Source organism: Opisthocomus hoazin, chromosome 1 (assembly GCF_030867145.1).
Source record: "Opisthocomus hoazin isolate bOpiHoa1 chromosome 1, bOpiHoa1.hap1, whole genome shotgun sequence".
Taxonomy (NCBI): domain Eukaryota; kingdom Metazoa; phylum Chordata; class Aves; order Opisthocomiformes; family Opisthocomidae; genus Opisthocomus; species Opisthocomus hoazin.
In genome coordinates this window covers 116,557,405-116,569,961 of record NC_134414.1, presented here as the reverse complement: position 1 = coordinate 116,569,961, position 12,557 = coordinate 116,557,405, and the positions used below count along the sequence as shown (strand labels likewise).

General features: G+C 40.0%; 1 protein-coding gene across 2 annotated transcripts in view; it reads right to left on the bottom strand.

Moving 5' to 3' along the window:
• Positions 1-3,565: 3,565 nt before the first annotated feature.
• SAMSN1 (SAM domain, SH3 domain and nuclear localization signals 1) overlaps positions 3,566-12,557 on the bottom strand; it is a 78,812-nt gene continuing 69,820 nt past the window's right edge. For both annotated transcript variants that reach the window (XM_075433781.1, XM_009937131.2), the window contains one exon: positions 3,566-4,275. In XM_075433781.1, coding sequence (XP_075289896.1) covers positions 4,070-4,275 — 206 coding nt within the window. In that variant the 3' untranslated portion in view covers positions 3,566-4,069. The remainder of the gene's footprint in view (positions 4,276-12,557) is intronic.

The window sequence follows — 12,557 nt, the reverse complement described above, 5'->3', positions numbered from 1 at the left end:
AAAGCTCAGCTACCTATGATGACATGTAACTCAGTTGCAAAACTGCCTTCGAGGCTGTCAAGAGGACAGACACCAAGCTGCTAATGTGACCCAAGGCACTGAGAGAGTCTACAGCATGTCTTCCTTTAACTGTTGACACCACAGGTTTGTGTGTGTGTACGTGGTATGTGTCTGTGGGCAGAAAGAACTGTACTGACCTTGACTTGATGGAACAGCTAATTTCCAGGGAAGGGGCAGGTTGCACTCATCCTGTGAACCTAGTGACATCTAGAAACTACCTGTCTAGTTCACAGCAGCCAAGGTTTCCTTTTTTTCTTTTGATATTGCCTTGTGCTCTTTGCACCAGCCTTCTTTGCTAATGGTTCCAGAAACATGATGCAGATATCCCAACCGTGCCAGAAATTATTTTAATTGCCACTACCTGGTATGAAGGCTCCTTTTATATCATAGCTGGTGAGCTGTGGGCTTCCTCACATCACAGGAGAGACTGGCCACTCAGTGATAGGGCTGGAGAAGTATGGGGTGGATAACTGGGTGGTAAGGTGGGTGGAAAACTGGCTGGACTGCTGGGCTCAGAGCATTGTCCAAGCGCTGCAATGTCCAGCTGGCAGCCGGTAGTTAGCGGAGTCCCTCAGAGGTCAGTCTCCTCCAGAATTTCCTCAGGTGTGCCCACGTTCTGCCTTATGCTTCATTCACGCCTCAGCAAAGTGAATGCAAAGCCCTCCTTGTTGCTAGCCTCTCCGCTGATGCATTTGTGCCCATTGACTTGGAGAGCAGGGTGCTGATGGCTGGGATCTGCGGGCTGGTCCGCGTGGATCTCAGGGCTGTGCTCTGGCACTCTGCTCCCCTCTCTGACCGCGGAGCAGCCCTCCTTTAACCATAGCCTACCTTCTGCGAGTGGCAGTCAGACGGGGCTGAGCATGAGGCAGCGCTGCTAACAGCAGCGTTAGCTTTGACCAGAGATGGTTCCTCCCTGGGGACGAGGGCGCCTGCCGACGCCTGGATTTTTCTGTGGGTCACCAGTCTTTCTGAGCCACCGGCTTTGTGCAGTGGCAGCACCTGTGCCGGCAGCCAGCCCAGCGCCGTGGCCCCAGGGGGACGTCTGCTGCTCACCGGCACCACGGCCCGCTGCAGCGGGGAAGTCCCCACCAGCTAGAGGCTGGTGGGGCTGGCTTCGGTAGCTTTGCCTCTGCCACTGCTGGCTGGTTTTGCATCTCTCTGCACTCTTTGTAACTGCAGGGAACAGCGGACTCTCGGTTGTCTCCAAATTAGAGACTTACAAACCTTATAGTCCTCCGTAACCGTAGAGGAAGGTTAATAAAAATGAAAAGGGACATGACACCATTGAGCAAGTGACAGAGAGGAGCAAACCCTCTGCTGCTTGCTTCTCTTCCAAGTCTCTGGGCCATTTTAAACATTCCTCAAAAGTAACTCAGTTGCCCACCAGACTTTCTCCAACAGTTGCTAATATTATCTTTAGATTATCCAGCACTAAAGCCATTCAGAGGACTGTTTGTGCTATTACAAACAGTGTGATCCATAATCAGTGTGATTAACGAGACCACTGAGAGACGAAAGAAGGTTGGGTATGCTTCTCGTAGGAAACACGCATTTTTTTTCTTTGTGGTACGAAATTTCCTCATTCTTTTTCTTAGAATAGCTTGAGAGAACGGAAGTTTCTCAGTTTGAGATCTAATCTGCTCTGCCTTTGCAGGAAGTTTCAAATATCTCAAACAGGCTTTCAGTTGACACATTTTTCTGAACAAGAGGCCTTTTGGGCAAAGCCTTGCTGATTAAAGACGTGAGTGGCTAAACCACAGCTCATGCCCATAGTTGCCAGCTAGTTAACCTTACACGTTTACCCAATTGCCATCAGTCCAAATTGTGCGGGATTTAATTTCTGTAAAATAGTAGCAGCTGTTTGGTGTTTTGCTCTGTTGAAAGCCTTGCCTGTCTCAATGTAACTAGTTAGGGAGCCCTATTTTCATTTGCAAACCTATGCAAATAAACATTTCTCAGAGTATTTGTATCACGGTACATCTCTGGTCTCTGTAGTTGTTAGTCCTTGACCCAGCTAACTGAGCTGTTTCTTGGCAGTCGTAATCATATTTAAACTCACCTCAACATATTTTTAGAGGTTCAGCAATTTCACAGATGTCTAGATACAAGCAACCTGACGACTAAGTGCCTCTGCCACAAAAGCCAAAAAATAAGCCCCTCTGAGAGGAATTCAAGCTGACTTTGGTCCTTCTCTAAAATGAGGAGATGATAAAAGCCAATCCAACAACGTTATTTCAGAAAAAGTTATTAAGGTCGTATTAAGTCAGTACTGTGTGTCATGACATGGTACTGGTTAGAAAGGCATTAAGAAACAAATATAGCTGCCTGATACAATCTCTCACACACTTCATCCCTTCAAGGGATTCTGCATCCCCACCATGCCTGGGAATATGGGGTCATTGCTGCTAAATGGTGACGATTGTTGCCAGTGTAAAAAGTAAGTTAAAACCAGAAACAAATCTTACCATCTCCCATTCTTGTTTATTTTTCTAAACAGAATTATTTACTCCAAATCTTTGAAATCTAATTAGTGCAATTTTCTGAAATTGCCATTTTTATACTACTGCCTTCAAAGCAGATCTGCGTATTGGGAGTCTGACAGCAGTAGCCATTTGAGGGGTCATGAAAACTGCAGAAAGCATTTCCTTTGGGGAAAAAAAAAAGGGAGAAAAGCTTCCTGTTTCTTTATAACTTCTTCAGAAATACTCTTTTTGGGGTGGAACTTTCCATGTTTCATCTCATTTGAAAGTGATTTTCTTTTAAGCAGTATGTGGAAACTTTTTAACATAAATGCAAAATACCTTGAATTATGAAAATTGCGTGACTAATTGGTGAGCAAAAAGTTTCTCTGTTGATTTGATGCACTGATTAATATGCATGATAAAAACACTCAGCGGAGTTGCCATTTATTGTGTTAGTCTTAGAAAATAGCAGTCTTTGAAATGTAAAGACCAAATTAAAAATCAAGTAGTTTTTGAAGGGCTCAGACACAAGAATCTCTTTATTTTTGAAGGAAGTACTCTAAAAGAAGACAGGCAGTTAAAATGTGTATTCCAGTGCAAAATATACTGGGAAATTACAATAAAATCTCATATAAAAGACAATAGTGTACAATAACTGTATTAGCTTCCGAGTTTTGTATACGGACAAATACTCTATTAACAAACTTCACACCACACACAAAAGGCAAGAGCTTCATGAGAAATGGTCATAAAAGCATAGCATTGATACTAATGTTTTTTTGCTCCAAGCTTGCGTTCTCTGTATAATGCTTGGGAAGAATGAGAACAGGTGTGAAAACAGCAATAAAGAAATCGCCAGTGCATAAACCATTCAGATGGCTGTGTTCGCTAAAAGACAATGACTACAGAGAGCTTGATTCAGATTCACACTACAGTTCTTTTGTACCACCAGGATAAAGTGTCACAGGTGGTAGTCTACTTTAGAGCCCGTTTTGGAGAAGAATGGTATGAAAAAGCTGTAACATTAATGAGAACTAGCTTAGTACTTTTCAAAGTAGGATGTGAATATATCCACCTTTTTATTATTATGATATGTCAATGAAAATACATTCTGTACAAATATCAGCAAAACGTATTTGAAAACAGAGACAGTATGATTAATCCACATCTTTTTAAAATAAATATGTACAATATTTACATTTCGGACAGTTACAGAAATGAACATGCCCAGATTATGAACCACTACCTAAAATAATTCTCTATTATTACAGAAAATGCATTTGCTGTACAAATATTTATAAATACATATGTATAAACTTCTTCAGTGAAGCGTCTGTGGATTCGTTGAAAAGAAAAGCATGAGATGTTCTTATTATCAGCTAACATTTAGCCATCAAGTGTCCACATATTAAACAGTCTAGAGCATTGTACATCAGACAGAAGTAGATTTTTGGTGTTGAGAATATTTTGTGATCTGCTTCTGTGCCATCATACTGGAGAATCTGATTATCATTTCTGAAAACCTGTTGAAAAGCAGCAGGACTGAATCAGTTTGACTCAGTGACTGTTATTGACTGCACCATGTCAGACAGGGTTTCTGGATCTACTTCTTCTTTACCATTATCTGAATTTTCTGATGAGATGTAACAGCCAGAATCTCTTGGGCAGTCTTTTAACAGTGATTTGTCAAAGCCATGGTGAGGGCTTAAGCTCTGTCTCTCAGGACCTCCCTCGCTTTGCTGCTGTTGTTCAACTAGAAAGAAAAAGAAAGAAAAGAAATGGTCAAAATAAGTATCGTGGGAAAGAGTTTGAGACAGAAACATGACTGATCTTGAAGAACTGTAGAAACAGAGTTAGTATATACGTATGACTAGATCCATATCTTTTGTCTCTCAGAAACAGAAACCCCAGCATCAAAGAACAAAAAATACGATTACAGGAGTAGAACAACATCAAAGTTGATGTTGAGGTTGGCTTTGATCCTGCAGTATGTTGCTCAGAGATGAATGCCGGAGACTTTGGCCTCATCCTCTAGACTGAGGTCCTTTAGGCTGTCCGCAGGTGCAACAGTCACCAAGCGCGGTCACCGTGCCCGCAGTAGAGGTGGCAGCTTTTCCCTTCCCACACTCATGTATTCCAGAGCCTGCTCATGCAATTAATTGTGTGGCCCGCTGTGCCTTGTTTATAACACATTGCATTATAGATGTTGTTTCTTTTGAATGTAACCACTGCCATTTTACCTACTCCGTGCACCACATAGCAAGATACAATGCACTGGTCTTCAGAAACGCTCAGCATAAAGATATGGTAATCAGGTTTTCTGAAGCACCGGACTTTTCAGTGGGAGTGGGTGGCTGATGGAAACTTCCTAAGCTTAGCTTGATATTAAAAAGATTATTTTATTTTCCAAAACACAAAGACCTCAGAGAAAGCTAAGATACCTATGTCCTGCTATATGGTTTTTGAACATTGTTCCAAAACTAAGTAGAAGCAAATTATCTTGCAAATAGCTTGTCCTTGCTGTACAACTAATCTACTCAAACACAAAAGTCTACAACTCAGGGACAGTATTGGCAGACCTTTCAAAAAAAGTTCAACAAGATGGTGCCTTGCAGACAGGTTATACCTGTATGTCATGAATCTAACTTATCTTGTGGTTAAAGTTTGTGTTTTCTGGTGGTGAAATACATGATGTTTACTCACACTAAATTTCTTCAGAAATCAAGCTATAAAATACAAAATCTTTCCCTTTCATACTTCTCTTTTCCTTCTCATCCTCTTCTAACTGTATTTTTACTTCAAACTGTGGCTTGCTTTCCAAACAAAGTATGAGGAACAAATTTAACAGGAAACAGATAGTTTTACCCCAGATTTTAGCCCTTCAGAAAAATGATACCTTTTTGCTTTTGCAAAGAAGGTTCCTTTATTTCACTTGACTTGTTACTCAACGGTTAAATAGGTGGCTTCAAATCTTTAGTCAGATTTAAGCTGTCTCAATTCAAGTGCAGGCAGAATGAAAGTCCTAGTTCATGAAGGATTCTACTCTTTGTAAAAACCTTAATCTAATTTAGCTCCAGGGTAGAATCCCAGAATTATAAAATTTCCACAAGGAGAATTCATGCTGATGTTAGTTTCAGTTGTTGGAAATGATAAGCTTTGGCAATGTGGGAAAGATTTACAATTTGGATTTCTTTTGTTTAAAGTTTGTGTTATATTGTGTAAAAAAGAAGAAATTAGAAATTAATAATTGAAATGTTTCACTCTGAAAATATTGAAATGGAACAGCAGAAGAGTCAGGACCTGTCTTCATTGTGTGAAATTCAATGATCTCTATTTCACAAAGTGTTTTGATATATTGAGAAATATTGCTAGGTCCTGATGGAAGTCTTGTAGATTTGTTTGGATTGATTAATTCTGTTTAATATTTTCTAACTTTCAGTTGCCTAATTAGGTTAATAAACTGATCTGACTTTGAAGAAAAGAATCCAACATCTCAACTTAGCCATTTTTGCATGAATAGGTTATAGGCGTAAGCTTATGTATTAAAAAAAAATTAAAAAAAAAGATTTCTGATTACTTTAAATGCTTTCCAAGGAATAGAAGCCCTACCTCGTTCCCAGATAAATTAATGATTCATTGAACTTGGTGAAAGAGTATACCTTTAATCAGATTGAATTGATAACTGTAACTGTTTGATCTCCTTCTCACTTTACAGAACATAGCTTGTCATGTCGAATGTTATCTCTCTTTGTGGGGAAAGTATTTGATCACATAGGGTCCAATTGATTTCCGAATTTCTGATTTAAGTCAGGAAGGAATTACAAAAGGCATTACACCAGTGGAGGTATTACTGCTGCTATTAGTAGCAACAGAAGTAGTTTAACACAAATAACAGCAGATGCCGCAGTAAAGCCTTGTCTAAACTGTGTCATTAGCTCCTTGCACCCATCCCACCGGCACCAAGATGAGCCAGGTCTTGGTTGCTGCGGGCTGACAGAGCTGAGCCGGTGGCTGGGTGAAGTCCCCCTGCATGGCGGTGGACAGGGCTCCCCTGCCCTCCGCTGTAATCCCCTCATCAGCGTAATGCTGCTGGCTGGTGCTTTTATCAGCTGCTCCAGCATCATCCACTGCCCTGGCAAGCAGTGACCTAAAAAGTGTTAATCCTGTTTACATTTTCAAGGTCAGAGAGGAACCTCCCTCCACCTTGTTTGTTTTACAATGGAAGAAAGAGCAAGTCACTTGTGCATTAAGAAGAAAATACACTTTCAGTCAGTATATTAGTGCCCTGTAACTAGTTGTGATAATCTGAGTAGTTCCTGTGTGAAAACAGATCCTAAATTCTTTTGTAGCAACGTCTTTCCCATGTGTGTTTCAGGGAAAAAGATGCAGACAAGCCTGGAACTGAGATTTTTTTAAAATCTGAATTTAGATCAGCTAGGAGAAAAAGAAATTTCTATTTAGAAAACATACAGAAATGTAAAACTCTTGTCTTCTCCCATGACACTAGAAGAATTTATTACATGGAAAACTGAAAAACGGAAATGTTCCAGTGTTTGAATCAGTCAAAATATTATAATTTCTATTTTTCATGCTGAGCAGAAAAAGTTGAAGAAAACTCCCCCATATTTAAGAAGAAAAGACTGAAAGCAAACTTCCCCCCCCCTCTTTAAAGCAGCCTCAAATATTACGCAGTAACTACTAAACCACTTGAACAGGATACTGAGTATTATAAATATATGTAGCATACAGCTTCAGATGTTGCTTCTCGAGAAAAGAAACTATGCTTTCATTTTTCTTTTTAGCTTTTGACTCTTACATTTATTTCTACTTAATTCCTTCCTCTAACATGTACACGTTCCGAGTCCACATTGGTAAACATAAGTTTACTGCCGTAATCTTTTGGACATCAGAAGACAGAGGCAATGCAGAGGAAACAGGAATTGATAAAATTAAACTGCCGTTAGATGTTGCAGAATCATCAGAAATAATTATCAACAAATGGAATTCCTGTCATTTTTCTATAGTAAAGGAGTTTCGTATAAGATAAATAGCTTTCAGTCACTCTTGTCTATGATATGGCCAGAAGAGTCCAAGATATGCATCATTTTGACACATATATTCTAATACTACTTTAGACGGTGGGATTATGTTCAGACTTCTGAAAAACAATGTGAGGCCTTTAGCCTTGGTAATAGGTGTGTGATGCATGCTTATCTTCCTTGCTGTTTAGATCTTTGAAATGAATATTTGTTGTTCAATGACATAGAGGTTCATGATATATGCAGGGATAGATCTTTTTCATTAACTATCTTTTTTTCATTTTCTTAAGAAGTTTAAAGTCCTGATTAGGAAGGCACTTTAAGCTTAGGTTTAAGGCAATTCAGCTCAAGAATATACTGAGGTCACACTGACTCTTGTGCGGTTATGTCAGTTTAAGCCAGATGAGAAGCAGGAGACTTGGATTTTGTCTTGGAAAAAGAAGAAGGTCACCCAGCAGCGAGCTGTACTTCATGAGTTTTGCCCAGAAGGAGGACTGGGCTCGGAGCATGGTACTTTAGGCCCAGCCACTTGCGTGCCTTCTGGGAAGGTGCAGCGGTGATGTACTGAGCAGCGTGATACCACAACTAAGTAGAACAAAGTGTGTCTTCAAGGCTGATGCTAGACCTCCTAGGTATGTATGAAGGCCATGTATCAACCTGTAGCACCTCTACCAGTTAGACCACCTAACTGTTAAAATTAAATGAAAACTCATAAAGCATCAAACTCAGAAAGGATCATTTTGAAGCAGTAAATGGTGATACTTCTTGAAAAAGAAGGAGAGAAACCCGAATTGGGTCTGTATACACAGCCAATGCTTTGGGGACTCAAAGGAGTAAAACTTTTGTGGATATTTACAGACATGCAACTTTAAAAATTGCACTCACTGAAGTCAATGGCATAGCTTTTCTGGGAGGGATACTGAACTGATGTGAGAGGGGAGTCTATGGTGAAAGCAGATGATGATTTAGAGTATGATCTGGCACTTAAATATGAAAAGTAAGCTAAAGAAGTGGATTTTGGGAGATGATCGTAAAATATTATCCCCCAGATTGCATATATGCACCTTTTTTTTTTTTTCTAAAAAATGAACTGTATGCACATATCCAATGAAGTTTAATTCTTCTTCAACTCAGAGTAGCTTTGAACTAATGTAACTGACTGGACTTCAGGAACGAACCTCTTGACTTACATCATCTCAGTGAGGAGAGAATCAAGGCTATTTTGCATACACAAAAACATGTGTCCTGGGAAGCACTCAAGAAAAAAGTTCCAAACTTCTTTTATGACTTTATTCATTAACCATCCAGCAACTGCTTCACTTCAAAAATAGCATCCCACAAAAGCACAGACATCCATCTCCTGTCTAGAAGCCATCTGGAAGAAGAATGGAAAGCTATTAAGAAATACTTTATGAAAAAGAGCTTTTTTTTTTCTTCCCCAGCCATAAATTCATGGAAACCAATCATTTTGTCCCAAATATATAGGTCTGATCAACTTATAGAAAATCTAAAAAGAGATCTAGGGGGTTGGGTAAGGTCGTGAGGAGCTTATAAGACCTTGCAGTTCTAGGATAGCCTTGCTACATGAGGTGCTTGAAGATGGTGAATTTGGGCCTGGAACTCCCAGGGAAGGTAGAAAGAAGACAGTGCAGGAAGCAAAATCTGCTTGAAATCCACTATGTGGTAGCATTTGCTAAACAAAACTTACTTTTTAATTCCTGGTATGAGGTGGGTAAAGTTTTTCCTTTCAGATTCATTCCAGTTTAAATCAAATGTAAGATGAAAAAAATCTCACTGCCAGAAATCCTACATTTTGGACAGCTTTAAGGAGCATATAATGTGGAAACTATTGCTGCAGGTCTTTTGGTTAGAAAACTCAATAACTGTTTATTCCACAACATGAATTATATAGTCAGAAGTATGCGGCATGAAGAAATCACTTAGTATAACATACAATAAATGTCAAGAAACAGCCAAGGAAAGAAAAAGAAATTAAAAGCCCTGTAAAAACATCTGCGTGTTTCATAATATCAGATATCACATTAAAAAAAATACTAAATCGTGTTTTACTACATTTATAGTAGAATCTAGTAAAAGGAGGCTATGTTCTAGCACGCTTGCCTGTGCTGAATAATAGCAGAGTCACAAAATCTCAGAAACCCTTGTGTTTCAGCTCTGGACCATACCTGAGACTCCTTTCATTAATCAAACACACACTTCATGGAAGCACAAATGTAATGCAAAGACATGGAAGTCTTCCAAGCTCTATGAGGAAGATAGCCTTAGAACAGTAAATATAGTCTATGGCCTTAGTACATTTTTTCACAAAGCTTATAAAAACAGTGAACTTTTACCTGGAAGAGTGTTCAACTTACATCCAGAATACTCTTGGCCAGTAAACAGATTACCCTGTAGCTGTGGGTAATTTCTAAGCAATGCAGAAAATCAATTTTAATTAAAAAAATCATTTATGCTGGACTGAGTCATGACCATTTAGGAAAAAAAAATATATATTGACCTAGGAAAGTTCAGTTCACGTTCAGAATTCACTTTCACAGTAACACCCAGCTCTTTCAACCCAATTTTCCAGTCAGATTGACAGAAGGACAAAGAGGTCGAATGATTCAGATGAAGTCAGACTCATACTGAGCTTATTCCCAAGATCATCTTGACTCCCTGTCTTTCGTTATAACGACTTGACAGATGGCTTCTATCAATTTTAGTCTTTTGTATCTTCCTTTTTACAGCAAGTTGTTAAATTCTGTTCTGTCACTACCAGTCACGTGACAGATGCTTTGAACCTTTGGCAAACAGATAAGGCAAGGATTTGATTCAGTTCGCATTCAAGCCAGTATCCCAAACCAGGAAAGTATTTATGTGTGGCTCACCTTAAAATAAACATGAGTCTTATGAAATTCAGTTAGACTTAAATGAATGCTAATAACTGTCATTGTGTATAAAGATGTCTTGGTTCTGGTCCCTGTGAGTATTCATAAATTCTGGGAATATTAATTTATTGGATTTGAATACTAGAAAGATTGGCTATACTTATCTAAAGTGGATGTGAAGCAAATATTAATTTAATCTCTTGATCTAAGACTACAATGTCATCCCTTTTGAAGCATGGGTCACTTCATAAGATTTAATGTTGTTATCTCCAAAACAATAACAAGAATTTAAACTATTAAGCTGCCATACTAATAACACCAGGGAAACTGTTTTGCCTGGAGAAGTGACTTAATCCCATGCTCCCAGTTAGGATGAACCGTATTTAGATAATTAAAGTAAATTTATTAATTTTCATTTTATGGGATATGTAAGGACCTTCTTAGGTGTGGTCCTTGCACAGCTGTCTGCAGAATATAAAGTGTTAAGATACCTTCAGAAAAAGAAAAGTTTGATGTCATCTTCTAAAAAGGTTAGGTGTCTAAGGCTCCTTGCTATGCTTTTGTTACACAAGAAATATAGATGGCAAACCATACCCTCACTACTCGAGAATAGTTTGACACTCGCGTGGTCTGGTAATAACCATTACGTTTTAGTTTTGTTTTTCACACTGATGCAAAACTCTGCAAAATTTAGTATTTTTCATTAATTTTTTTTTTATGTTAAATATTGAGGTAGAAAATCATACACTATAAAGGAGTAGATTTTTTTAAAGGTCAGTGACTATGTCAGTGGACCAGGGAAGAGCTACGGATGTCATCTATCTGGAGTTCTGTAAGGCCTTTGACACGGTCCCCCACAACATCCGTCTCTCTAAATTGGAGAGATACAGATTTGATGGGTGGACTGTTTGGTGGATAAGGAATTGGTTGAATGGTCACACCCAGAAGATAGTGGTCAATGGCTCAATGTCCAAATGGAGACTGGTGACATGTGGTGTACCTCAGGGGTCCGTACTGGGACCGGTGCTGTTTAATAGTTTTACTACATTTATAGTAGAATCTAGTAAGGCATCAGTGACATAGGCAGTAGGATCGAGGGCACCCTCAGCAAGTCTGCAGAAGACACCAAGCTGAGTAGTGCTGTTGACATGCTGGATGGAAGAGGTGCCATCCAGAGGGACCTGGACAAGCTCAAGAAGTGTGCCCATGTGAACCTCATCAGGTTGAACAAGGCCAAGTGCAAGGTGATGCACCTGGTTCGGGGCAACCCACAGCATCAATACAGGCTGGGGAATGAAGGGATTGAGAGCAGCCCTGCTGAGAAGGACTTGGGGGGGTGCTGATGGATGAAAAGCTGGACATGAGCTACCAATGTGTGCTCGCAGCCCAGAAGGCCAACCGTACCCTGGTCTGCATCCCCAGCAGCATGGCCAGCAGGTGGAGGGAGGGGATTCTGCCCCTCTACTCTGCTCTGTTGAGACCCCACCTGGAGTCCTGCATCCAGCTCTGAGGCACTCAGCACAGGAAAGACATGGATCTGCTGGAGCACTTCCAGAGGAGGGCCACAAAAATGGTCAGAAGGATGGAACACCTGTACTACGAGAACAAGCTGAGACAGCTGGGGTGGTTCGGCCTGGAGAAGAGAAAGCTCCGGAGAGACCTTACTGCAGCCTTTCAGAACTGTGTAAGGGGGCTTATACAAAAGATGGGGACAAACATTTTAGCAGGGCCTGTTGCAACAGGACAAGGGATAATGGCTTTAAGCTAAAAGAGGGTAGATTTAGACTGGATATAAGGCAGAAATTTTCTGCAATGAGGGTGGTGAAACTCTGGAACAAGTTGCCCAGAGAGGTGGTTGAAGACCCATCCCTGGGAACATTCAGTGTCAGGTTGGATGGGGCTCTGAGCAGTCTGATCTAGCGGTAGATGTCCCTGCTCATTGCAAGGACATTGGTCTCACTGAGCTTTAAAGGTCCCTTCTAACCCAAACCATTCTATGATTCTATGAAAGTGCAGAAAGGCTAGTTAACCAAGAAGTGCACACAAATATGTGTATACTTAGATTAAGGGCAAACTAGGAAAATGAACATATTTTCAGATGATTTCCA